The following is a 26589-nucleotide window of genomic DNA, read 5'->3' as shown; positions in this document are numbered from 1 at the left end:
CTCAATGGGCTGAATGGCCTGCTCCTGCTCCTATCTCTTACGATCAAACCACACAACCAAAGGCTGTCATCTGTGCCAGATGAATGTTTTAATCTCCCGTGTTAAATACTGAGCAGCGAAGGTGCCTGAGAAGTAAGCCAGCTCTATATGACCCATTTGGATAGTGGATCATTTTGTTTTCCATTTGTCAGAATGCACAAGCCTTGCCAGTAATCCAGTAAGAAACAGTCATTTTACCAACATAATATTCGCTGTCTTAATACATTCCTGATGGTGTTTATCTCTTCTGTTTTATGCTCTCCCCCCCCCCCTCCCCCCTCCCCCCTCCCCTCCATCACCCTGCCGACTGTCCCAGCTGGGAGAGTGAGCGAGAGTCATGGTTACGTACCTCTTTGTGGATTTTATCAATGCCGCTCCCTCTACGACGATGTGGCTTAAATCAGGCAAAAGATAATTCATCAGATTTTCCTTCCATGTGGTTTCCTGTACGGTGGCTTAACTAAGAACTTATAAATCTCATCCAGACTTGCATCAAATCAGTCAGAGCCATTTCCAACCCTTGCATTCCAAACTCAGCTGAATACAATGCTTGTTGGCTCTATCCAAACACAGATCATGGAGATAAGATAGTAATTTGATGCTGGTGTCTGAACAAAACACTTTTACAACTTTGTTGGCAAATTTTCATTTAGTATTCAATCAGAGGTCAAAATCCTGACCTTCCCTGATTGCAGTGAGTCACGCAGTCTCCTGTTTTTGGTTTCGAGATTGGTTTTGGGCCAATTAGATTCAGCCTCAAGCCAGATGAGCCTATCACATTTGAAAGAAAAGGCTAGAGGAGAGGTGGGTGGGATTTAAAGTTGGTGGGTGGGGCTTATAGTTGGTGGGTGGGGCTTATAGTTGGTGGGTGGGGCTTAAAGTTGGTGGGTGGGGCTTAAAGTTGGTGGGTGGGGCCCCATTCAGGGATTCCGGCTCCTATTTCCATCTTGTGAGATTTATTTTCTGGCCCCGGGATACGGGTGAGGGTAGTGAGCTCACCATCAGCAATCCTGCCCTTGTCTACTCCATTGCTGGGGTGGGATATTTAGATCCCCAACCTGGCCACTATTTCCATAGAGTCGTGCGTGTTTTGGCAGGGAACGTGGTCCACGGCACTCAGAGGAGCCGTGAAAACCATGCAGGGAGCCTAGTTTGGAGTTGGGGACCTTTTGACGGGCAAGTGCAAAATGTGTTGACAACTGCATTTGTTATATAGGTATTTGATAAGTTAAATATGTTTTAATACACTGATTAATGGTAGAATTTTGTTTAGGAAAAGTAAGTGATCATTAAATTGACCAGCACCGTAAAGATGGAAAAGTGTTCAGATATGTTAGAGTATTTATCCAGTTGATAAAGTACCGTTCTGCATTCAAGAGCATTGAGATTCAGATTTTAATGTGTCAATTTTCCCTTGTAATTTAATAGTTCATTTGTATGACAGTCCAATCATCTGCTAAGCCTTTGAAGCACTGCAACATATGGTTTTCTGCTCCACTGCTCCAAAATACTTCAATGTGTTCAGCTCTAGAATCTTTGTTGACACAGTTGTGCTTTGGAAACCTATTGCAAAAGCTTGGCAAAGATCCAAACCCCGTCAAAGGCTTCAGTGCAGCAGGGGTTGCCGATACAGCTCCCAAGGGCACTAAGAGCTTTGTGATTGATTAACAATTTTATGAGGTCCTAAAAGGATTAAAATATTTTGAAGAGGTTTTCAAATGACTTTGTTTATTTGGCTGTTTTGTGAGCATCTCAAAGACCTCCCAATGTTATTTAAGGCTCATAAGTTCAGTCCATAGTGGATACTGGATGGGGGGGCATGGGGGCTGGAGTACAGAGGGGGCACAAGGAATATGAGAGGGTGAGGGATTGGGTGCCTAACAGTCATTTATAGAACTGGGCCAATGACCTAATAACCTTCCCTAACTTTAGCGTCCTTCTGCTTCTATTCCGGCCTTTGACCTGCTTTGCCAGACAGTCCCTGCCATCTGACCATGAAAATAGTGTGGGCGGGCACTGCCAGACAGGGGGCGGGGTTAAGACATTGGGAAATGGCCGAACCCGGGATTTTCCAGATTGAAAATATGGGCCTAATCACCATTAGGCCTCACTGTTCTTGAATATTTAGACATAGGGAGTGAGGGGGTATTGGAGGTTTTGGTGGTCTTAAAAATGGACAAATCCCCAGGACCGGATGAGTTATATCCCAGGCTGCTGTGGGAGGCAAGGGAGGAAATCACAGGGGATCTAACCCAAACTTTTAATTCTTCTCTGGCCACAGGGGAGATGCCAGAGGATTGGAGGACAGTTAATATGATTTCACTTTTCAAGAAGGATTGTAGAGATAAACCAGGGAATTTCAGACCAATGAATCTCACATCAATGGCAGGGAAACTGTTCTGAAGGAGAGAATTAATCTCCACTAGGAGAGGCCAGGTTTGATCAGGGATCGTCAGCATGGCTTTGTCAGAGAGAGGTCATGCCTAACAAATTTGATCACATTTTTCAAGGAGGTGGCACAGTGGTTAGCACTGCTGCCTCACGGCGCCAGGGACTCGGGTTCAATTCCTGGCTTGGGTCACCGTCTGTCCGGAGTTTGCACATTCTCCCCATGTCTGCATGGGTTTTCTCCAGATGCTCTGGTTTCCTCCCACAGTCCAAAGATGTGCGGGTTCGGTGAATTGGCGATGCTAAATTGCCCCTTCGTGTCAGGGGGATGAGCTAGGGTAAATGCATGGGGTTATGGGGATAGGGCCTAGGTGGGATTGTGGTCGGTGCACTCAATGGGCCAAATGGTCTCCTTCTGCACTGTAGAATTCTATGATTCTGTGACCAGGTTTGTAGATGTGGGTACTGCAGTTGATGTAGTTTATATGGATTGCAGCAAAACTTTTGGCAAGGTCAAGCATGGGAGACTGATAAAGAAGGTCAAATCACATGGAATCTTGGGTAACTTGGCAAGTCAGACCCAAAATTGGCTTAGTGTTAGGAGACAGAGGGTGGCGGTAGAAGGCTGTTTGTGTGACTGGAGGTGGGTGTCCGGTTGAGTACCAAAGGAATCGGTTCTGAGTTCCTTATTGTTTGTGATATATATATATGGGGGGGGGGGGTGATAAATAAGTTTGTAGATGACATGAAGATTGTTAAGGTGGTTAATAGTGAGAAAGAAGGTCTTGGGTTGCAAGAAGATATGAACGAGTTGGTCAGATGGGCAGATCAGTGGCAGATAGAATTTAACCCTGAAAAGTATGAGGTGATGCACTTTGGAAGGAGTAACAAGACAAGAGAGTACTCAGTGAATGGCAGGACACTAGGAAGCCCAGAATATCAGAGGGATCTGGGGGTGCTTGTCCACAAATCCCTGAAGGCAGCAAGACAGGTTGATAGGGTAGTTAGGAAGACATACGGGACACTTGCCCTTATCAGTGAGCAGTGGCATGAATTATAAGAGCAGGGAGGTTATGTTGGAGTTGTACAAACCTTGGTTAGGTCACTGCTGGAGCATTGTGTACAATTCTGGTCACCTCTGGAAGGACATGATTGCATTGGAGAAGGTGTAGAGGAGATTGACCAGGATGTTGCCTGGAATGGAGCATTTGAGCTATGAAGAGAGACTGGATAGGCTCAGGTTGTCTCTTCAGAACAGAGAAGGCTGAAGGGGGACCTGACTGAGGTGTATAAAATTGTGGACAGGGTGGATAAGACGCAGCTGTTCCCCTTAGTTGAAGGGTCAGTAATGAGAGAGCATCATTTTAGTGTGAGAGGCAGGAGATCTAGAGGGGATTTGGGGAAAAATCTTTCACCCAGAGGAGGTTGGGAATCTGGAATGCGCTGCCTGGGAGGGTAGTAGAGGCGGGAAACCTCACAACCTTTACAAAGTATGTGGACAGGCACTCGAAATGTCACAACATTCAAGGCTATGGGACAATGCTGGAAAGTGGGATTAGTGAGGATTTAGTGAAGTTTTGCCGATGCAGACTCGATGGGCCAAAGGGCCTCTTCGGTACTGTCTGATTCTAAGATCCCCTGGAGCTCAGAGGCAGTGGCCACAAGTGTTATAATAGACACAATAACTACCACGTTGCTAACATGCCATCAATATCATCACAGTCCGTACAAAATCACAGTAGCGATATTGCTTTAAGAGTTGGCAGTGTGTATTGAAGGGATCTCGACTCAGTTGGCAACCTGTGTAACTGGCTGAGCACCAAGCATTTCCCTTCCCAGAAACCACTGAAGTGTAAGTGCTTCCAAATCGCGATCCAATTTTTCTCCCTGTTCTGTAATTCCTCACTTTGTTTGGCTCCTATTTTTAAAGTGGATTATCCTGTTTAAAGATGGGTGGATTCTGCGGTACAGCTTAGATTCTTACCTGGTGAGAAATCGTGGCACAGATGTTTTGAAAGCGTTTCAAATAGTTTTTGCACAGAGTCGATCGAGGCCGTTTCTGTCCAGAGGTGAAATCCTGATAATTGTGCCCTAGTGAGTTTCCACGGGCAGGAGGGCAGCCTTGCTTTTGCCCGGTTCCTGCCACAATATATTGTCCACGTCGTTGCATGAGAGTAAATCCAGGGTTTACACTGTGGCAAAAATACTGTGGGTAGAAATTTTCTCGTGTGGTGAGTTTGGTGACCGGAACGGCATTTAATTAGACAGGATGGTGTCTCTGAACATCCCTGCCTTCCCACCATTGCCAGTATTAAGTCAGAGGCAGGAAGGCCCATGGTTGGACACCCACCCCCCACTTCCCGCCCCCAGCTGCCGATTGAGGCCTTTAAGGAGACAACTGATAACAGCTTAAGGGCCTCATCCTGCTACTGGTATTAATGACCTGTGGTGTGCATTATAGGCAGAGGTGTGCATGCGGCCTGCTTGTGGTCTCCCAAAGCAAGTTCCTCATTCAAAGGCCCTCAGTGCCTGATTGAGGGACCTGACCTCGGGAAGGAGGCTGTTGGCTTCGAACCACCCCACACCCCCCTGCCCCCTCCGATCTTGCTGCCCTCATACCCCTCTCCCACAACCCCCACCCTGCAAAACCCTTCCTGCCGTTACTTACCTGTGGCCTGGGTCACTCGTGGAACCTGGGTCTGTGATGGCTACCATTTTGGCAGCAGCCAAGGCCTTCCCAGTGGCGCTGGCCTCCGATTGGCTAATACCTCTAGGTAGGTGGGACTTCTGTCCCCAGGGCCCTCGATCCTCAGGAAGGTCCACCGCTGCCTACTCGAGTGCCCGAGTGGTAGCACAGTGGTTGGCACTGCTGCCTCACAGCGCCAGGGACCCAGGTTCGATTCCAGCCTTGGGTGACTGTGTGGAGTTTGCCCGTTCTCCCTGTGTCTGCGTGGGTTTCCTCCGGGTGCTCCGGTTTCCTCCCACAGTCCAAATATGTGCTGGTTAGGTGCATTGGCCATACTAAATTCTCCCTCAGTGTACCTGAACAGGCGCCGGAGTATGTCGACTAGGGGATTTTCACAGTAACTTCATTGCAGTGTTAATGTTAACTTGTGACACTAATAAATAAACTTTAAATTTTATGTGGATGGACTGAAGAAGCGGGACTTGTTCTCCCTTGAGCAGAGGAGGCGAAGTGGGAATTAGATAGCATTTAAAATCGTAGAGTTTCAATTAGGGAAACTTTCTAATGACAGCAGAGTGGAAACAAGTGGACAAGATTTAATATTTGATTTGATTTGATTTATTATTGTCACATGTATTAGTATACAGTGAAAAGTATTGTTTCTTGCGCGCTATACAAAGCATACCATTCATAGAGAAGGAAACGAGAGAGTGCAGAATGTAGTGTTACAATCACAGCTAGGATGTAGAGAAAGATCAACTTAATGAAAGGTAGGTCCATTCAAAAGTCTGACAGCAGCAGGAAAGAAGCTGTTCTCGAGTCGGTTGGTATGTGACCTCAGACTTTTGTATCTTTTTCCCGACGGAAGAAGGTGGAAGAGAGAATGTCCAGGGTGCGTGGGGTCCTTAATTATGCTGGCTGCCTTCCCGAGGTAGCGGGAAGTGTAGACAGAGTCAATGGATATGAGGCTGGTTTGCGAAATGGATTGGGCTACATTTATGACCTTTTGTAGTTCCTTGCGGTCTTGGGCAAAGCAGGAGCCATACCAAGCTGTGATACAACCAGAAAGAATGCTTTCTATGGTGCATCTGTAAAAGTTGGTGAGAGAAGTAGCTGACATGACAAATTTCCTTAGTCTCCTGAGAAAGTAGAGGCGTTGGTGGGCTTTCTTAGCTATAGTGTCAGCATGGAGGAACCAGGACAGGTTGTTGGTGATCTGGATGCCTAAAATCTTGAAGCTCTCGACCCTTTCTACTTCGTCCCCATTGATGTAGACAGGGGCATGTTCTCCACTACGCTTCCTGAAGTCGACAGTCTCCTTTGTTTTGTTGACATTGAGGGAGAGATTATTGTCGTATAAAAGGTGTTTGGTAAAAGAAGCAGGAGGTGTCATTAGGAAAAACCTGATAACTAGTGGTGAGGATCTGGAATGCACTGCCTGATAGAATGTTGGAAACAGAGATTTAATCGGAGCTTTCAAAATACTTGCAGGAGGGAAAATAAATTGAAGCAGCAAAAACCAGGGAATGGGATTATTGCACTGGTCAGTGAAAGGGCCAGTACAGACTCAACGGGCCAGATGGTCTCTGTCTGTGCTGTACTCTTTTCTATTCTATGATTCTAACTTGCCTTGAAACATGACAACATTTGTGAAGAGGTTGTGCCATTGAAAGCATCCTCTCAGTGTCCTTATACTCAACTAACCATAGCAGATTATCACAGTTTCACAGTGGGAGCTTTTGATCTCATAAGAAAAGAAATGGACTATTTCCCATTAGAATGGATGGTGGCGACTGCCACGGGATAGGTTTTTATTCACTGGCCTTCGTGAAGATCATCTGTTCCTAGTTACCAGTTCTTAGATCAACCATAGGTGCCAGTAATATGCAGGAACGGCAATATGAAGCACTTAATTGGATCTTCTTCCCACTCCCTTACCTTACTCCTTACTCCCCTAGATAAACAAGCTCAATGGATGTGTTTGCAACTGATTCTGCTGCCAGGGAGAAAGCGATTGAAAGTTGCCAGTTCCAACTCAAGGACGATAGAAATTTCTTTGTGTTGGAAAGAATTGCCAGTGCAGAGAATTTCTGCTCCTTCTTACCCCACGCTGCCAGTGAGAGAGCTGGGCTGCTGCCGGTCACTGTCTCTTCACAGTGTCACAGCAGGGGAAGTTGTACAAAAGATTTCCTCCCACTGCTCCAAGGGTGGCACGATGGCACAGTGGTTAGCACTGCTGCCTCACAGCACCAGGAACCTGGGTTCGATTCCCGGTTTGGGTCAGTGTCTGTGCGGAGTCTGCACATTCTCCCCGTGTCTGCTTGGGTTTCCTCCAGGTGCTCCAGTTTCCTCCCACAGTCCAAAAGACGTGCTGGTTAGGTGCACTGGCCATGCTAAATTCTCCCTCAGTGTACCCACACAGGTGCTGGAGTGTGGTGACTAGGGGATTTTCACAGTAACTTAATTTCAGTGTTACACTAATAAAGCAACCAAACTAAATGAAGCTGTCTCTAACCAGCAGTGGTGATTTAGCACCTCTGTAACAGTGACACAATGGATGTAATTTATATGGACTTTCTAAAGCTCTGTAATAGGTCCCCCATTGTAGAGTAGTGAATAACATCTGTTATGAAACTTTTCCTTACCTGCTAGCTGGGAACAGAGGTCAAGGACTCCAAGTTGCCACAGTGGTTGGACCTCCTGCCTATGCGCAGGCTGGGAACGGCTGTACACGTGCAGTTCAGCATCCTCACTTAGTTTGGGTCGGCGTCTGGGCGAAAAAGAAGGCAGCTGTATATACGTGGGTCAGGTGACCAGATACGGAGCACCATAGAAAGCGAACGAACCAGGGAGGGGAAAGGAACGGAGATCCCATGAAATGTTCTAGGGGTAATGGACAAGGTATGGGGACAGGGAGAGATCCCAAGAAGTGTCCTAGAGGCAGGGACAAGAAATAGGAACAGGTCCATTATCCCTAGAACATTTCATGAGATCTCCGCTCCTTCCCCCTCCCTGGTCACTCTCTGGATCATTCGCTTTTTATGGTGCTCCGTATCTGGTCATCTGACCCAAGTATATACAGACGCCTTTTTCGCCCAGACGCCAGCCCAAACAAAGTGAGGATGCTGAACTGCACCAACTGTTGAGTTAAGTCATTGAGTCATAAAGCTGTACAGCACAGAACAGGTCCATCGTGTCTGCACCGGCCATCAAGCACCTATCTATTCATAGAATCATAGAATCCTTACAGTGTAGAAGGAGGCCATTCGGCCCATTGAGTCTACACCGACAACAATTCCACCCAGGCCCTATCCCCGTAATTCCACCCCCCCCATATTTACCTTGATAATCCCCCTGATATTAAGGGACAATTTAGCATGGCCAATGTACCTAACCTGCACATCTTTGGAGTGTGGGAGGAAACCGAAGCACCTGGAGAAAACCCGCGCAGACACGGGGAGAATGTGCAAACTCCACACAGACAATCACAGATCCCTGGCACTGTGAGGCAGCAGTGCTAACCACTGTACCACCATTTTCCAGCACTTGGTCTGTAGTCTTGTGTGCTATGGCGTTTCAAGTGTTCATTTAAATGAAGAAAAAGAGAACCAGTCTCCAATCAAAGAAAGAGCTACAGAAAGCAGACTGTAAGTGAACCGGGCTCAGGAGAAGCCCTGAGACTTGAAGTAGGTGTTAGAGAATCCCTGAAGATCCGAGAAGGAAGCTGGAGATTTGTACTGCGGGCCTCTGGGACAAAGGCGCCCCTTTGGAACAGTGGTGTTCTGCTTGGAATGGCCAAATTGCTGAAAATATGCTTGTGAGGTGATCCTTGAAAGTACTCTGGAATCCAGGGGAACGGAATCTCGGAAGGTGAGACAGAAACCTTGTGAAGTGGACCATCAACCAAAACCATCTGAGTGGGAGCAAATTTTGGAAAGAATTCTGAGGTGAAATCTTCAAAGGTAAAGTTTAGAAACCTTCATGTGAAGGACAGTATTTCAGTGAGGTTGGTTGGCTCGCAATGTAACTAATGTCTGGGTGGATTATTGAGAAACCCATGGAATGTGTTTTGGTCGTATTTTTAATTTATTAGGTGAGTTTGCGCCTGTTAATTCACATGTACCACACACTTACCCTGAATGTTAAATTGTAAGATAGAGATTGTAAATTATTTTATCTTTCTGAACTTGTTTATTTTTATTTGTTTGAAACTCGTGGAATCTTGAGGCTTTATTCACTGGGTAAGTGTGTTGAATCTCACACGTTGTTTACTTTAAACAAAACATCATTGGTCCCAAACTAGATCTCACCAACAACTTGGGATCTGGCCAAGGATCATAACAGGCGAGAGAATGCAAAGTCAGGGGACAAGTGGCAGAATGGATTGCTGACTGACTTCAAGACAGAATGTAGAGAGTGGGAGTGAAACGTATTTATGCAGAGTGGCAGAAGGTGGGAAGTCATGTTCGACAAGGATCACTGCTGCTCACAGCAAATTCAGGCTTTGGAATCAAGAGCACAATTTCTAAATTTGCAGATGATACCACATTGGACAGGTTAATCAAATACAGAGGAGGACTGCAACAAACTACAGGGCAGCATGGTGACGCAGCGGTTAGCACTGCTGCCTCACAGCATCAGGGACCCGGGTTTAATTCCAGCCTTGAGTCACTGTCTGGAGTGGAGTTTGCGCATTCTCCCCATGTCTGCGTGGGTTCCCTCCGGATGCTCCAGTTTCCTCCCACATCCCAAGGATGTACAGGTTAGGTAGATCGGCCATGTTAAATTGCCCCTTAGTGTCCAAAAATCTGTAGGTTAGCGGGATTAGCCATGGTCAAGGGTTACGTGGATAGGGTGGGGGAGCAGGCCTGGGTAAGTTACTCTATCAGAGAATCGGTGCAGACTCGATGGGCCGAATAGCCTCCTTCTTCATTGTAGCAATTCTATGATTCTATGACATGAATATATTTGCATAATGGAAAATAATTGACTAATTACGTTCAACACAGATAAATGTGAGGTAGCACATTTTGGTAGGAAGAATAGCAATGTCATTTTTTACTTGAAAGGTGCAAATCTAGATGGGATAGAGTAACAAGTGTACAAATACAACAATTACTAAAGATGAGCGAGGCCATAAGGTAAGTAAACCAAGAATCCAATTTCATTTTTGGAAGGATAGAATTGACAAGTAGATAAGTGACGCTAAATCTGTATCGAACCTTGCAAGTAGCTCTAATTGTCAAATTATCAAAAGGATATAGAGGCACCGGTGAGGGTGCTGAGAAGGTTTACAAGGAAGATTACCGGAAATGCGTGGGTATGTGTCGGGGGAAAAGTGGGATCTCTTCTCTATTGAGAAAAGACAGCTGACAGGAGTCCTAATGGAAATATTTAAAAATATGGAAGCTTTTGATGGAGTAAATGCAGAGAGTATGCTTCCTCCTGTGGGGTAAATCATAGAATCCCTACAGTGCAGAAGGAGGCCATTCAGCCCAACAAACCTGCACTGACAACAATCCCCACCCAGGCCCTATCGCCATAGTCCCACATATTCACCCTTCTAATCCCCCTGACACAAAGAGGCAATTTAGCATGGACAATCAACCTAACCAGCACGTCTTTCGGACTGAGGGAGGAAGCCGGAGCACTCGGAGGAAACCCACGCAGACACGGGGAGAACGTGCAGACTCCGCACAGACAGTGACCCGAGGCCAGGAATTGAACCCAGGGTCCTAGAGCTGTGAGAGAGCAGTGCTAACCACTCTGCCACCCATAACCAGCATAACCAGAGACCATCAGTGTAGGATAGTCACCAAGAAACCCAGTCACCAATCGGGGAGGCGATGGCCTAGTGGTATTATCACTAGACTATTAAGACAGAAACTCAGCTAATGCTCTGGGGACCCAAGTTCAAATTCTGCCATGGCAGAATTTGAATTCAATTTTTTTTAAAATCTGGAATTAACGATCTAATGATGACCATAAAACCATTGTCAATTGTTAGAAAAACCCATCTGGTTCACTAATGCCCTTTAGGGAAGGAAATCTGCTGTCCTTACCTGGTCTGACCTACATGTGACCTCAGAGCCACAGCAATGTGGTTGACTCTCAACTGCCCTCTTAGGGCAAGTATGGATGGGCAATAAATGTTGACCAGCCAGTGATGTCCATGTCCCATGATGAATTTTTAAAAACTCAGTAGGGAATTCAGAAGGGAAAAGAGTGGTGAGAGTGTGGAATTCGCTATCACAGGGAGTGGTTGATGCATTTAAGGGAAAAATGGACAAGCATTTGGGGGTGAAGGGAATGGCTCAAGTGGAGCAAAAACACTAGCATCAACAGGTTGGGCCGAATGGCCTGTTTCTGTGTCGTATGTCCTATGTTATTTAACAATATCAGACAGAATAACATTTACATCTCCACAAAGCACAATCCACTGTGTGTATGGAACAGCACAAACATAGCGCCATCTGCAGTCCAGAGAACGAGGATTCAGTGTTTCAGTGTCATACAATCATAGAATCCCTACAGTGCAGAAGGAGGCCATTTGGCCCATCGAGCCTGCACCAACAACAATCCCACCCAGACCCAATTCCCGTAACCCCACATATTTCCCCGGCTAATCCCCCTGACATCCCCCTAGCACTAAAGAGAAATTTAGCATGGCCAATCAACCTAACCCGCACATTTTTGGACTGTGGGAGCAAACCCACGCAGACACGGGGAGAACGTGCAAACGCCACACAGACAGTGACCCAAGCCAGGAACGAATCCGGGTCCCTGGCGCTGTGAGGCAGCAGTGATAACCATTGTGCCACTGCACTGCCCCTTATTTTGTCCCAGGTTACAAACAGGCTATGAGTGAAGCATTTTCTTTGCAATCTCTACCCTGTGAGCGTGAATACTGATCCATTAGCATGGCAATTTCTGCTGTCAGAAGGAGCTCAAGAACCATGAAAGGTGAAATTCGATCAGACGGCCAAAGGCTTGGTCTCAGAGATATATTTTTTTTTAAGGAGTATCTTAAGGGAGAAAAGTGTGGTGGAGAGGCAGGGAGGTGTAGGGAGAGTATCTCAGGCTTAGGGCTTGGGTAAGTGAAGGTGTAGCCACCAATATTGGAACAAGTAAAACCAGGGGTACTCAGTTACGTAAGTGCAGATGTCTGGATGACTGTGGGACTCTGAAAGAGATTACAGCGTTAGGAAGGGGTCTGGTGGTGGAGGGATTTGAAAACAAGGATGAGCATTTGAAAATCGGGACATTGTTTGACCAGGAGCCATTGTGGGTCAGCTCGCAAAGGGGCGATAGAGGAATGGAACTTGGTGCTGACAGCAAAAGTAGCTTTACTGAGGGTAGGTTGTGGGTGACCAGCCAAGATTGCATTGGAACAGTTGAGTAACAAAGAGTTGAATGCAGGTTTTGGCAACAAATGAGCTTAGACAGGTGTTATGATCTCCATAGAGATTGATAACTTTTAAAAGGAACTTGAACTTCCAGTTACTAGCTGAAAGGATGACCTGATGAGATTTCACATTTTAAGACTTTTACTATAACAAAAAGCTAAAAGCACTATTGACTCGACATTTTTTTGTTAGTTTATATTGTAAACCACAAAATAGGACATCCTCCCTTCAGCACAACTGAAAATACACTTCACAGATATACTTTACACTGTCCTTTAAGTAGACATTCAATTCTGCCAGAAAGGTCTAAGGGCGGCACCATTGCACAGTGGCTAGCATTGCTGCCTCACAGCACCAGGGACCCAGGTTCAATTCTGGCCACTGTCTGTGTGGAGTTTGCACAGCCTCTGTCTGCGTGGGTTTCCTCCGGGTGATCTAGTTTCCTCCCACAGTCCAAAGGTGTGCGGGTTAGGTTGATAGGCCATGCTAAATTGACCCTAATGTTCGGGGGATTAGAGGAGTAAATATGTGGGGTTGCAGGAATAGGGCCTGGGTGGGATTGTTGTTGGTACAAACTTGATGGGCCGAATGGCCTCCTTCTGTACTGTAGGGATTATATGATTCCATGATTCTTAGCTCCTGAGGGCTTAATTCTGTTCTTTTCCTTTCTCAGCCTGAGAATGTTTTATTTCAGACCTGTCTTTTACAATGATCCTTTCCTCTAAGAGATTCTTCCTGTAACAAAAGCTAGGCAAATCTTCCAGCCTCCTCATGAATAGTCTTTTTGATCTGAGTGCAAGCTCCCACCCACATTCTTGTATGGTGAACCATCGTATCTTGCTGCCAATGGTTGCTCTCTCCCAGATCTCAGCAGACTAACTTTTCTGTGAATTCCAGGGACATCTTGGAGACACTTTCCCTCTCAAAGCCCAACTCATGAATCACATGTTTCCAGGTGGAATTACTGATTAGCTATCCTTGAGACCCAACTCTCATTCATCTTGGAAGTAAATGGACAGTTTAAAACACCATTATTCACCACCTGACATTTCAACACTTTACAAAAACAAAATACTGAGGATGCTGGAAATCTAATCTGGGATTCGAACCCAGGTTCCCAGAGCATTTGCTGAGTTTTTGGATTAATAGTCTAGTGATAATACCACTAGGCCATGTGCGTTTGGTCTCGCCAGTGATTTGATTTGATTTATTATCATCACACGTATTAACATATGATGAAAAGTAATGTTTCTTGTGCGCTATACAGACAAAGCATACCGTTCACAGAGAAGGAAAGGAGAGAGTGCAGAATGTAGTGTTACAGTCATAGCTAGGATGTAAAGAAAGGTCAACTTAATGCAAGGTAAGTCCATTCGAAAGTCTGACAGCAGCAAGGAAGAAGCTGTTCTTGATTCGGTTGGTAGGTGACCTCAGACTTTAGTATCTTTTTCCCGATGGAAGAAGGTGGAAGAGAGAATGTCCGGGGTGCGTGGCGTCCTTAATTATGCTGGCTGCTTTACCGAGGCAGCGGGAAGTGTAGACAGAGTCAATGGATGGGAGGCGGTGTTGTGGAATTCACATTGACATTGAAAGAAGTGCACTTGAATCACTGCCTCACGAGTGTTTGGGGCCTTTGGACATTGAGGGAGAGAGGAGCTGAAACAGCAGGTATTACAATCTCCTGCTTTTACAGGGAAAGCTGGGGTGGGCAGGGGACTGGGTTTTGGGAATGATGGAGATGCTGTGATATCACCCTATGATAGCCTGGTGCACTCAGATGCTGAAATGGGAGGGGAGGAGGAGGTATCCTTGGTGGTGGAAAGTGATCTGTTGAATCCGGAGACTGGTTGTGTGGAAGGTGAGGATTAGGGGAATCCTATTATGGTTCTAGGAGGGAGGGGAAGGGGTAATGACAGAAGATGTGGCAGACAGGGTGGAGGGGCCCCGTCAGCCACGTTTCTGGGTTAAGGGGGGTTTACTTGGTTGAGCAAAAATGGATGAGACCTCAGAAACGCTGGTGTAGAAGGTTTTATGATCAGAACAGGTGTGACTGAGACCGAGGCTTTGGGAGAATGGAGTGAGTTACAGTGTGTGACAGCTCAATGGGATTGGGGTGATGCCTGTGGTGGCTGCCGTATCCTGTTTAAATAAGGAATATAGGAACATAGAAACAAGAGTCGGGCATTTAGTCGCTCAAGCCTGTTCCAACATTCAGTGGATTCTTGGCTGATTTGCGGCCTAACTCCTTTGCTCCGCACCCCTTTGATTTTTGTTAACTAATCAACGTTAGCAACCTTAGACTTAACATTAATAATTGACCTAAAATCAATTGTCATTCATGGAAGAGAGTTCCAAATCTCTGCCACCGGTTTTGTATTGAAGTTATGTTCCAATTCAGTCTGAGTCAGAGAGAAGAGGCAAAATATGAGGCGACTTTTGTGAACTGAAAAAGGTTGAGGGTTGGGGTGGGGGGAGGTGTGAGTGGGGGTGGGTGGGATGTGTGGGAGAAGCGCTGCCATTCAGGTCAGAGATTTCACTCAAATACATGAACTTCTTTTTAAGGAGTCAAAAGGCCATGCAAACTCAGCAATGTCAACAGACCAACTGCAGTTCCTGTGTAGAAAGATGAAGCTCCATCTCAGTTATACGTTTGGGGAGCGTTGGAACATTTGTTGATGATTCGCATAATTAATAATGTTGTTAAAGTAAATGTCAAACATTTGCGTGGCTTGTTGTACATGTGATACTAGACCATAGACCTAATGATGTTGTACCTGCAGTCACACCTGATTCATACATACAAATTTAGAGCTGGAATAGGCCATTCGGCCCCTTGAGGCTGCCCCGCCATTCAGCACAATCATGACTGTTCTGATTGTGGCCTCAACTCCACTTTCCTGTCTTCTCCCTTTGACTCCCTTGTCAATCAAGAACCTAACTGCCTTAAAAATATTTAATGACCCAGCCTCCACTGATTTCTGGGGAAGAGAATTCCCCAGACTAACAACCCTCTGAGCAAAAGGATTTCTTCTCATCTCCGCTTAACTGAGCAATCTCTTATATTTAAACTGTGTCCCATGGTTATAGTCTCTCCCACAAGGGAGAACATCCTTTCAGCATCCACCCTGTCAAATCCCCTCAGGATCTTATATGTTTGAGTAAGATCACTTCTCATTCTTCTAAACTCACATGGGACCACAAGGCCTTGTTAACAGTCAAAGAACAAAGAACAATACAGCACAGGAACAGGCCCTTCGGCCCTCCAAGCCCACGCCGCTCCCTGGTCCAAACTAGACCATCCTTTTGTATCCCTCCATTCCCACTCCGTTCATGTGGCTATCTAGATAAGTCTTAAACGTTCCCAGTGTGTCCGCCTCCACCACCTTGCCCGGCAGCGCATTCCAGGCCCCCACCACCCTCCGTGTAAAATACGTCCTTCTGATATCCGTGTTTAACCTCACCCCCCTCACCTTGAACCTATGACCCCTCGTGAACGTCACCACTGACCTGGGAAAAAGCTTCCCACCGTTCACCGTATCTATGCCTTTCATAATTTTATACACCTCTATTAGGTCAGCTGGGCAAAGCGTCAGCCATGGGGCTTCTCCTCAATAATATGGCCAGAATAGGCCTGAGAAGTCAGTTGCTGAAATTATGGCGGTATTCTCTGGCCGTTCACGCCAGTGGGGTTCTCCAGTCCTGCTGCAGTGAACGGAGATTTGGCTGAGCGCCAAATTCTCCATCCTCGCTATCCGCGATGGTGGGACATGAACGGTCGGAGAATTCTGGGCTATATGTGAAGATTCGGGAAGAATCATAGAACCCCTACACTGCAGAAGGAGGCCATTCAACCCACCGAGCCTGCACCAACAACAATCCCACCCAGGCCCTATCCCCATGCACCACCTGTTTACCCTGCTAACCTCCCTGGCACTGAGAGGGAATTTAGCATGGCCAATCAAACTAACCCACACATCTTTGGACTGTGGGAGGAAACCGGAGCACCCGGAGGAAACCCACGCAGACACGGGCAGAACGTGCAAACTTCGCACAGACAGTGACCCAAGCTGGGAATCGAACCGAGGTCCCTGGCACTGTGAGGCAGCAGTGCTAACCACTGTGCCACTGTGGCACCTCCACACCAGGAGTGAATCTCAGGGATCCGCAAGAATAAGCACCAGCAGCCAGTCCAGATTCCTCCTCCCTCGAGGCATATTTTCCTGTTAGTTGTGTGAGCCTCTGGGGGCACCCAGTTATAGTGCATAGTAACGGGGGCCATACCCTCAAAATGTACCAGGGACCCCCGCTGGCGCTGCCGACAGCCCAATAGTTGAAATCAGCCGGCGCACTTTGGAGATTGTTGCCCGGGGTTGCTCTTACCAACCCCCTCAGTGGCTTAATTAGCAGGGACCTGGAGGGACAGATTGGATTCCAGCTGGCATGACTGGGCACAGGGCTTGTTCTGAGGAAGCGGCAAAATGAGAGGTTGAGGAAATAATTGAGGGAGAAAAAGGACAACACGTAACTCGCAAGCTGCAGAAGACATTTAATACCACAAGTGCTGAACAGAAAACCTTCCAATATTCTCGATCACCAACTGCATCCTCTTCATAGCCATATGCCATCGCCATAGCAATGCTGACAGTACACTACATCCACAATTCTCCCTATCCTCTTTAAACTGTTTACACGCAGCAGTGCTTATATAGACCAATTTTCTACCAGGTTTTATCTTTGAAGCCTCTTTCTTATGAATTGAGAGAGAAAGGTTTTTAGTGGATTATATACATTATTCCTCAGCAAAAAAATGGGATACATTTTATATTCTGAATATCAGAGTTGTCTGTTCTTTTGGTAATTTGATTGGAGTCACTGGGATGAGAAACGTCAGTAAGGAACAGTAAATGTCTCTGATCATCAAACTCCCTCAGTCGCACATAGCCAGAGACAGAGGGTACCGTTCTCACTATATCCAGCTCCACAGTCAGAAAATTGTTCTCCAAAGTTACACTAGGAGGTTTTCCTATTCACACGACACTTGTCACTATGTCCTGAATGCTTCAGATGGTCAGATCTTGTCTCCCGCCACCTGAAGAGTCAGCAGGGAACACGTCCCCGCCAGCACTGTCTGCCACCCAGCCAAACCATGATTCAGTGAACATTGATTGGCTGCAGGCGGGACTTACACCCCCTTACATGAGGCAATCTGATTGGCCGGCAGCTCTCCAGTCCCTGCAGCAACAGTGCCGCAGTGGACAGAAGAGAAAGTCCAGCAGGACATTGGAGACCAAAGTCAGGTTCTGGAGGCCCAAGTAAGTTCAAGGGATTCCAGGGCAGAGGGGGGAAACCTTGCAGTCACCAGTGGGGGCTATCAGAGTCTTGGAGGGGAGGGATGTCTGGAGACCACCGGATCTTAAATGGGGGTGGGGGGAGACATGTCTGATTTAAGAAGGGGGCTTCTGGAGGCACTCTGTCCCCCCACCCCCCTTCCCACACACGATGTAACTTACTTGTATTTCAGGACTCCCCCACGAAAGTTCAATCCCCCTGCCAGTCTAAAAGCTGAGGCTGGGTGGGAAATGGCCCTTTAAGCGGCCACTAATTGGCCACTGAAGTGCATCAGTTGAGGCAAGGGTGGGCTTCACGTCCGAGACCTTGCCCACCCCGGCGTAAAATCGCTGTGTGGGCGGGGCATGCAGGAACCCAGAGGGAATCTCATCCCTTCCAGTATCACGCTACACCCCCACACCCGCCTAATCCATAGTGGAAAATTCTGGCCTTTGGTTCTTGAAGAGCAAACCAGCCAATTTGAATTGAACTAAATTTCACATTTTCCTATGATTCAGAATGTCTCATTTTAGATGGAACATGGTGGGTGGGGCAATAGATTCTTTGCTGCAAAGAAATCTCTGCGGCCGTCTAATCATCTCCCACATACAGCTTTCCCTTCTCCATTCTTATTCATAGAACGGGATCTATAAAGCACGATGACCTGCAACAGGACAATGGAATCAACAACCAGTTAGCTCTGGTTTCAATATGGAATGTGAATAGAAAGAGTTAGAACACTGAAATGGTTCCGTTTAGATGGACATTTGTGTTCTACAGCACAAGTCGTGTGATAAGGGTTTGTGCCACTGTGAACTACTTGAGAGAGGCTCTGAAGTGGGTGGCACAGTGGTTAGCACTGCTGCCTCACAGCGCCAGGGACCCAGGTTCAATTCCAGCCTCGGGTGACTCTCTGTGTGGAGTCTGTATGTTCTCCCCGAGTCTGCGTGGGTTTCCTCCGGGTGCTCCAGTTTCCGCCCACACTCTAAAAAATGTGTAGGTTAGGTGGATTGGCCATGCTAAATTGCCTCTTAGTGTCTCAAGATATATATATATAGGGGGAAGGGTCCTGTGGTGTTAATTTTGTTAAAAATTGAGTTAAATGTCACTCTCAATGGGTTAAGTTCACAGAACAGCTGGAGGTGGGAACCAAGTTCAAGATTCAGAAGAGATACGCAAAGCAGAGGGTTTTAGAGAACTTGGTGAGTCTTCACGACTATTGAGAGGAGCTCAGCAATGAGGTATTTGTTGACAATAGTCTTGTGGGAGAACGGGTCATTGGTTACGATTGACAGGACACCTGGTGAATCCTTGAATTGGGGGAGGTGTGGATGACCTCAGCCTTCCACTTCCTGTGAATACTCAGAGAAAGTAGAAGACCTCGGCAGCAGAGGAAGCTGGGCCCCACAAGGAAAGCCACAGTTAGAGCAAACCCAGAGCTGGTCGCAAACAGCAGGCCAAACAGGAGAGGTTGAGTAATAAAAACAGCGTGGTGTATATTTTTCTTGTTCTCAAGGGTTCTGTCGTCTTGTTGGATCAAGGTGAGATTTGATTTTAGCGGTCATTCTGAACATTGATGTCTGCTTGTAAAATAAAACAACTGCGTTTCAGTTGGCATAGAACTATAAAATCCCTACAGTGCAGGAAGAGGCCACTCAGCCCATCGAGTCTGCATCGACTCTCTGAAAGAGCATCCCACCTAGGCCCTCCCATCACCGCCCTATCCTTGTAACCCCACACATTTACCATGGCCAATTTGCCTAACCTACTCATCTTTGGACACTAAAGGGCAATCTAGCATGGGACAACTCACCTAACCTGCACATCTTTAGAGTGTGGGAGGAAACCGGAGCACCCAGAGGAAATCCATGCAGACATGGGGAGAATGGGAAAACTCCACACAGACAGAAACTCAAGCCTGGAATCAAACTCGGGTCCCTGGCGCTGTGAGGCAGCAGTGCTAACCACTGTGCCACTCGTTGCGATTTGATTTTATCTCCTTTGAAAAGGTCTGATACTTTCTTCTTTTGTTGGCTAACATGATTGAAATGAACTTGGACTTTATGTACTTCCTGATAGAATCTGGTTCTTTTTATACTGATATCAGACCTTGTCTCAAAAAGGCATCTCGGCCCACCTTCAAAAACAGATTGGAGAAGGGGGCATGGGGCCACATGTAAAAAAACAAAACTGCTGGAAAAACTCAGCAGGTCTGGCAGCATCTGTGGAGAGAGAAACAGAGTTAATGTTTCAAGAAGAATAAGACTGTTCTCCAGTTCTGAAGTACTCTGTCTCTCTCCATAGATGCTGCCAGACCTGCTGATTAATTCCAGCATTTTCTGTTTTTATTTCAGATTTCCAGCATCTGCAGTATTAAGCTTCTATTTTATTGGGAAGGTAAGATGCTCAGTTCAGATCATTTGGGGGATACTATCGTTGTGGAGTAGACCCGATGGACTGAATGGCCTTCTGCTGCTGCTGTCTTATGGTCTTATACTGCTATGTTTCGCTATTTAATTTGATATTGGGAGACACTAGCACATTCCTAAATGTTAGACACTCGTGTTATTGGTAAAATAGTGAGTCAAAGTACAGTGGCTTTATTGCAAAAGTTTTTGGGGAGAAGCCCGGTTCCTAAAGCGGTTCACCAGACTTCTCCCCGAACACAAATATACATTTTTATACATCCCAGTTCCCGCCCCGAGTCACGTCCGCAGTTCTCCAAGATGTCTGTCATGGTTCGTCCTCCATCATGTAGTTATTGCTGTCGCAGCGGTTTCGTCCTTTGCGTAGTCCGTGTAATCGTAGCTGTCTCAAGGCCGCGACTGTCTGTTCTGTTCCTCTATTGTCACAATATTGTTCCTCTTTAGTGATTAGCTGTTATCGCATCTCGACACCTATGGTTTGTTTAGCCAGCATACAAGGTTAAAGCTTGCACAAACAAATTAACTGGCATACAAGGTTACAGGGGTGCACAAATCTTTAAGTATTACAAAGTTCATTAACCTGTTCCCTTCTTCACTCGGATGCTTATGTAGCTAATCTCAATGTTCCTAAGGCAGGCCCAAAACTTGTAACAGGATGCAGATCACCTTCACAATTTCTCTACCTCAGAAAGGAACGTGGAGATCATTCCATCCAAATTTTGACCATTTAAGGCACAGACACCAAACTCAACATTAGGTTGATATCCAAACTCTGCTGATGAGAACTTGGGTTGATATAAAACTGCCTGACGTACCTTTTAATTTGACATAGGCAATCTATAAGATGGTTTCTTCTGTGATGAAGATGCCAGAAGATGAGTCGACGCCTGAGAAGAGGACGGAAAAAATCTTCCGACAGATGGATACCAACCGAGATGGTGAGTTCACACCTGGGACTTCTCTTCCAATCACCTCCAGCCTTTAATTCTTATAAAAATGTCTTCAGACTGTAGCTCAACATCATAACCTCCTCCGTAAGGCACACTGGGATGTATTTGTTGACTGGTGGGGTTTATGTGAGATAACTTGGTTAACACCACTTATTAAAATGGAATGAGAGGAATTTAGCACCAGCATATTCAGCATTTTGTAGAGAAGCTAGGATAGTTGGGAACTAGAACCCATTATCTATAGCTCTGGTTTTAATACAGCACTGCAGAAAATATCATAGAATCCCTACAGTGCAGAAGGAGGCCATTTGGCCCATCGAGCCTGCGCCAACAACAACCCACCCAGGCCCTATTCCCACAATCCCATGGATTTACCCTGCTAGACACTAAGGGACAATTTAGCATGGCCAATCCACCTAATCTGCACATCTTTGGACTGTGGGAGGAAACTGGAGCACCCGGAGGAAACCCACGCAGACACGGGAGAACGTGCAAACTTCACACAGACAGTGAGCCGAGGCCAGAATCGAACCCAGGTCCCTGGCGTTGTGAGGCAGCAGTGCTAACCACTGCGCCACTGTGCTGCCCACATCACCTTCCATTAGTACTTATCTTTCAGAATAAGTTTCTTACAGAATTCCCAGAGTGCATTGTTTTTAAATGTGAGAACAAATCATGAATGGTGACTGTGTGAAAATTTCTCGCCAACGTGGCCAGTTGAAGAGCAATAAATAAACATTATCTGTTCCCATCATACATACGTAGGAGTAGCACGATGGCACAATGGTTAGCACTGCTGCCTCACCATGCCAGGGTCCCGGGTCCGATTCCTGGCTTGGGTCACTGTCTGCGTGGAGTTTGCACATTCTCCCCGTGTCTGAGTGGGGTTCCTCTGGGTGCTCCGGTTTCCTCCCACAGTCCAAAGATGTGCGGGTTAGGTGCATTGGCCATGCTAAATTGCCCCTTAGTGTCCCGGGATGCCTAGGTTAGAGGGATTAGTGGGGTAAATATGTGGGGTTATGGGGATAGGGCCTGGGTGGGATTGTTATTGACGCAGACTTGAAGGAGGCCAAATGACCTCCTTCTGCATTGTAGGGACTCTATGGTCCTATATTTACTATTTTAGCACATTTTAACTTAAAATCCCTGTCTGTGCTGTTTTAAAGCTATTGCCCCATTGGTTTATATCTACAAAATGATGCTGTTTACGAGGTAATGGGTGCACTAAAAACAAAGGAATTAAATGCTTCTGCGTTTCCGGGACCCAGGTTCAATTCCGGCCTCGGCTTTCTGTCTGTGTGGAGTTTGCACTTTCTCCCCGTGTCTGCGTGGGTTTCCTCCAGGTGCTCTGGTTTCCTCCCACAGTCCAAGATGTGCCAGTCAGGTTGATTGGCCATGCTAAGTTGCCCCTTAGTGTCGCAGGATGTGTGGGTCAGGGGGATTAGCGGGGTAAATATGTGGGGTGTCAGGGTTCGGGCCTGGGTAGGATGGTCTGTTGAAGAGTCGGTGCAGACTCAATGGGTCGAATGGCCTCTGTCATGATTTGATGTAGTGATTTGATTCTGTGTGAGGCTTTTACAAACAGGGAGTGTCGCACTGCGAGTGTTGTCAGGCTGTTCGTTTCGGGACTAATATCACAGTTGTGCTTGAGGCTTGGTCCCCGAGCCCGGAAGGTTTCTCCATGAATCATCCACATCCTAACCTGGAACATTGAATTTTGTCTTTTTTAAGACCATATGACCACAAGAAATAGGAACAAGCGTTGGCCATTTGGCCCCTCGAGCCTGTCCCACCACTCAATAGGATCATTGCTGATCTGACATTCCTCAAGCCCACATTCCTGGCCTTTCCCTGAAACCCTCGATTCCCTTTGTTCTCTCCCAGTTTGGAACACTGAGGCGGCCCCATGTGTAATGAGGAGAATAGCTAGCCACCACTGGACATGTCAGAGGCCAGAGGTATAATTTATTTGACATTTTGCATTGGCACTGATACAGTTTGGACCATCTCATGAAACCACAGCAGGAAGACACTTCGTAAACAGACAAACCCATGGAAAAAACTCAAACATACACCATTGTGAGTGGATAACACATATCCAACTGAACTGTGATATAATGTGGAATTCCCCATACTCTCGCTTGAAAGACAGTAAATAGCAATGTTTACACCAACACTTTCAGGCTAAATTGAATAATCAGACTTTTTTAAATTTAAGATCATAAACAAAAGATGCAATAAGTTGCTGAAACTGTTAAATCATAGAATCCCTACAGTGCAGAAGGAGGCCATTTGGCCCATCAAGTCTGCACCAACCACAATCCCACCCAGGCCCTAACCCCATGTATTTACTCTTGCTAGTCCCCCTGACACTAGGGTCAATTTATCAAGGCCAATCCACCTAACCTGCATATCTTTGGGCTGTGGGAGGAAACCAGAGCATCCGGAGGAAACCCACGCAGACACTGGGAGAACGTGCAAACTCCACACAGACAGTGACCCAATCCGGGAATCGCTGTGAGGCAGCAGTGCTAACTACTGTGCCACCATGCCGCCCAAAATAATAACAGAAGAGTTAAATTGTTATTTTCCCAAATGTATTTCTCAACCAATTTATTACACAATCAGTTATTTTGATGGTGTTGTCTTTCATAAACCTTTGTTGATGTGATGTTTGATATGAGCAAGTCAATCTCATGTTGGCTGATGAAGTTAACAAAGAAACAATGTCAATTACTGGAACTGGACTGAAGATAATGAGGTCCAGTATATAATCCAGACCAAAAGACAGAAAATCAGTCATCTGTTTGCTAATGAACAAATTGGCTTGATGTGTTAAACAATTCAAATTTGGACAATGTTCCCTTGATGGCTCAGTTGTTTAGATGTATTACATCTGTCTGTAAACTTACATATTCCAGCCTTTTCCAGCAACTGAAACCATATTACTGTTCCACTTGGCATCAATAAATAAACTACCTGTTGTCTTTCGAAAGGCCAATGATTTGATTAGCGCCTCAAAACAAAGCTTCTGCTTCTCGGCTAATCTACACATCAAAGAACCTGCCTGTCATTTTTAACATTCGGTCTACCGTTTGAAGTTGCGTGGGGAAAAACACCCCTCATAACTCTGATTATTTTAAAAACTGATTTATCTAATATATTTTTACAGAATATATAGAATCACAGAATCCCTACAGTGCAGAAAGAGGCCATTCGGCCCATCAAGTCTGCACTGACAACAATCCCACCCAGGTCCTATCACCGTAACCCCACATATTTACCCTCCCAATCCCCCTGACACTAAGGGGCAATTTAGCATGGCCAATCAACCTATCCCACGCATCTTTGGACTGTGGGAGGAAACCCACGCGGACACATAGAGAATGTGCAAACTCCACACAGTGACCCAAGGCTGGAATTGAACTCAGATCCCTGGCGCTGTGAGGCAGCAGTGCTAACCACTGTGCCACCGTGAGCTGGCACGGACTGTGAGCTAAATCATCAGAATCTTTTCTTCTTTAGCCTTTCATGGGATGTGGGCATCGCTGGCAAGGCCCAGCATTTGTTGCCATGCCTTATTGCCCTTGAACTGAGTGGCTTGCTAGGCCACTTCAGAGGCATCTTAAGAATCAACCACATTGCTGTGGCTCTGGAGTCAGCCAGACCAGGTAAGGATGGCAGCTTTCCTTTCCTAAAGGACATTAGTGAACCAGATGGGTTTTTATGAGAATCAACAATGGTTTCATGGTCACCATGACTGAGATGAGCTTTTAATTCCAGATTTATTAATTGAATTTAACTTCCATTAGCTGCCATGGAAGGATTTGAACCATTGCCCCCAGAGCATAGTCTGCATCTCTAGGTCACTAATCCAGTGATATTACCACTACACCATCGTCTCTCCCAACCCCTGCAGCCAGGTGGAGGGAAAATGAAGATGACGGGAACATGCACCCACCAAGTGTTTTGGTTTGGGCCATACCTCGCTCCAGAATCCATGATTACTTCCAATGTCAGCCTCAAGTCTTTGTTTGTTTCTCCAGTTTAGCTTGATACCTAGCCTTACAATGTGTTGACCTACACTGCCCTTGGGGAAGACTTTCCACCTCATTCTCGATCGGCAAGATACTCCAGTTGAAAATGCCCTGCTGGTAATTTGGACAGCACTGTGGCACAGTGGTTAGCACTACTGCCTCACAGCGGCAGGGACTCAAGTTCGATTCCTGCCTTAGGTGACTGTGCGGAGTCTGCACGTTCTCCCTGTGTCTGCGTGGGTTTCCTCCGGGTGCTCCGATTTCCTCCCCACAGTCCAAAGATGGGCAGGTTAGGTGGATTGGCCATGCCAAACAGCCCCTTAGTGTACAAAAATGGGTAAATTAGGGGGATTAACCATGGTTAATGCATGGGGGGAGTGTGGTGGTGGTGTGGGTGGACCTAGGTCTGTTGGCGAGTCGGTGTATACTTGATGGGCTGAATGGCCGCCTTCACAGTAGGGAATCTATGATTGATACATGATGAAAGAGAATGAAGACCCTGTGGGTAGTTTGGGGTGAGAAGTGAAATGTTGATTTGAGTACAGATTTCCAGTGATGGAAAGAATCCTGAAGTGACGTTGCCCATAGAAACGCAAGGCTGATTATTCAGAAAGCCAAAGAAAATGCTCAAAAATGTGTTCAGAATAACCAGTACTTCACTGTATAACGTCTGCCCAGTCATTTACATATTCCACTTTTCCGGTCTGTTTGATTTATCTTAAATGATTCATGCTTCGAAATTCTTCTTGGTTTATCCTAGGAAAGCTATCCCTTGAAGAGTTCATCCGAGGTGCCAAAAGTGACCCTTCCATCGTCCGTCTCCTTCAGTGTGACCCCAGCACTGCCGGTCAATTCTAATTCCAAAATGAAGAAAAGTGTGACTGTGTCTCTGCTTCCTGCCATGACACCACCGGTGACTTGGTCACATGTTCATGGCCGAACCTGCCATCTTTTAGCCCTGTTTGCTTTTTAATTCTGAATTTGTAAATGGCTGTTTAATTAAACACTGTGTCCGGAAATATTCCAGAACCTTTTTTTTAAAAAATGCTGCGTGAATGTATTGTCACAATAATTGTAGTTACTTTGAACAGAAATCTCTTAGGTGTTTGAAATTTTTAATTTGAATTAGGAAGAGAAAGGCTTTGATTTTACTTCTACTCAAGAAGGACTTGTAACCTTGTGCCTCTCATTCATGGAACTGGAAGAGGCCAGATACTTGTGTTGGTGAGATGTTCCCTAGCAGGTCAGATGCCAGTTACTCTTCACGCCAGTGAAGTAGTTCAGAGAGAAAGCAAAGTTATCAATATTGTTAAAGGCAAGCAGAAGTCA

The 26589-nt window shown here is 46.2% G+C and overlaps 1 protein-coding gene across 1 annotated transcript in view; it reads left to right on the top strand.

Moving 5' to 3' along the window:
- LOC144495923 (neurocalcin-delta) overlaps nt 1-26281 on the top strand; it is a 145136-nt gene extending 118855 nt beyond the window's left edge. The window contains exons 3-4 of the mRNA XM_078216744.1: nt 21106-21211; nt 26021-26281. Of these exons, the coding sequence (XP_078072870.1) occupies nt 21106-21211; nt 26021-26118 (204 nt within the window). The 3' untranslated portion in view covers nt 26119-26281. The remainder of the gene's footprint in view (nt 1-21105; nt 21212-26020) is intronic.
- The last annotated feature ends 308 nt before the right edge of the window (nt 26282-26589 follow it).

Source organism: Mustelus asterias, chromosome 7 (assembly GCF_964213995.1).
Source record: "Mustelus asterias chromosome 7, sMusAst1.hap1.1, whole genome shotgun sequence".
Lineage (NCBI taxonomy): Eukaryota > Metazoa > Chordata > Chondrichthyes > Carcharhiniformes > Triakidae > Mustelus > Mustelus asterias.
The sequence above is the reverse complement of the archived record's forward strand: the minus strand, read 5'-3'. Positions and strand labels throughout refer to the sequence as shown.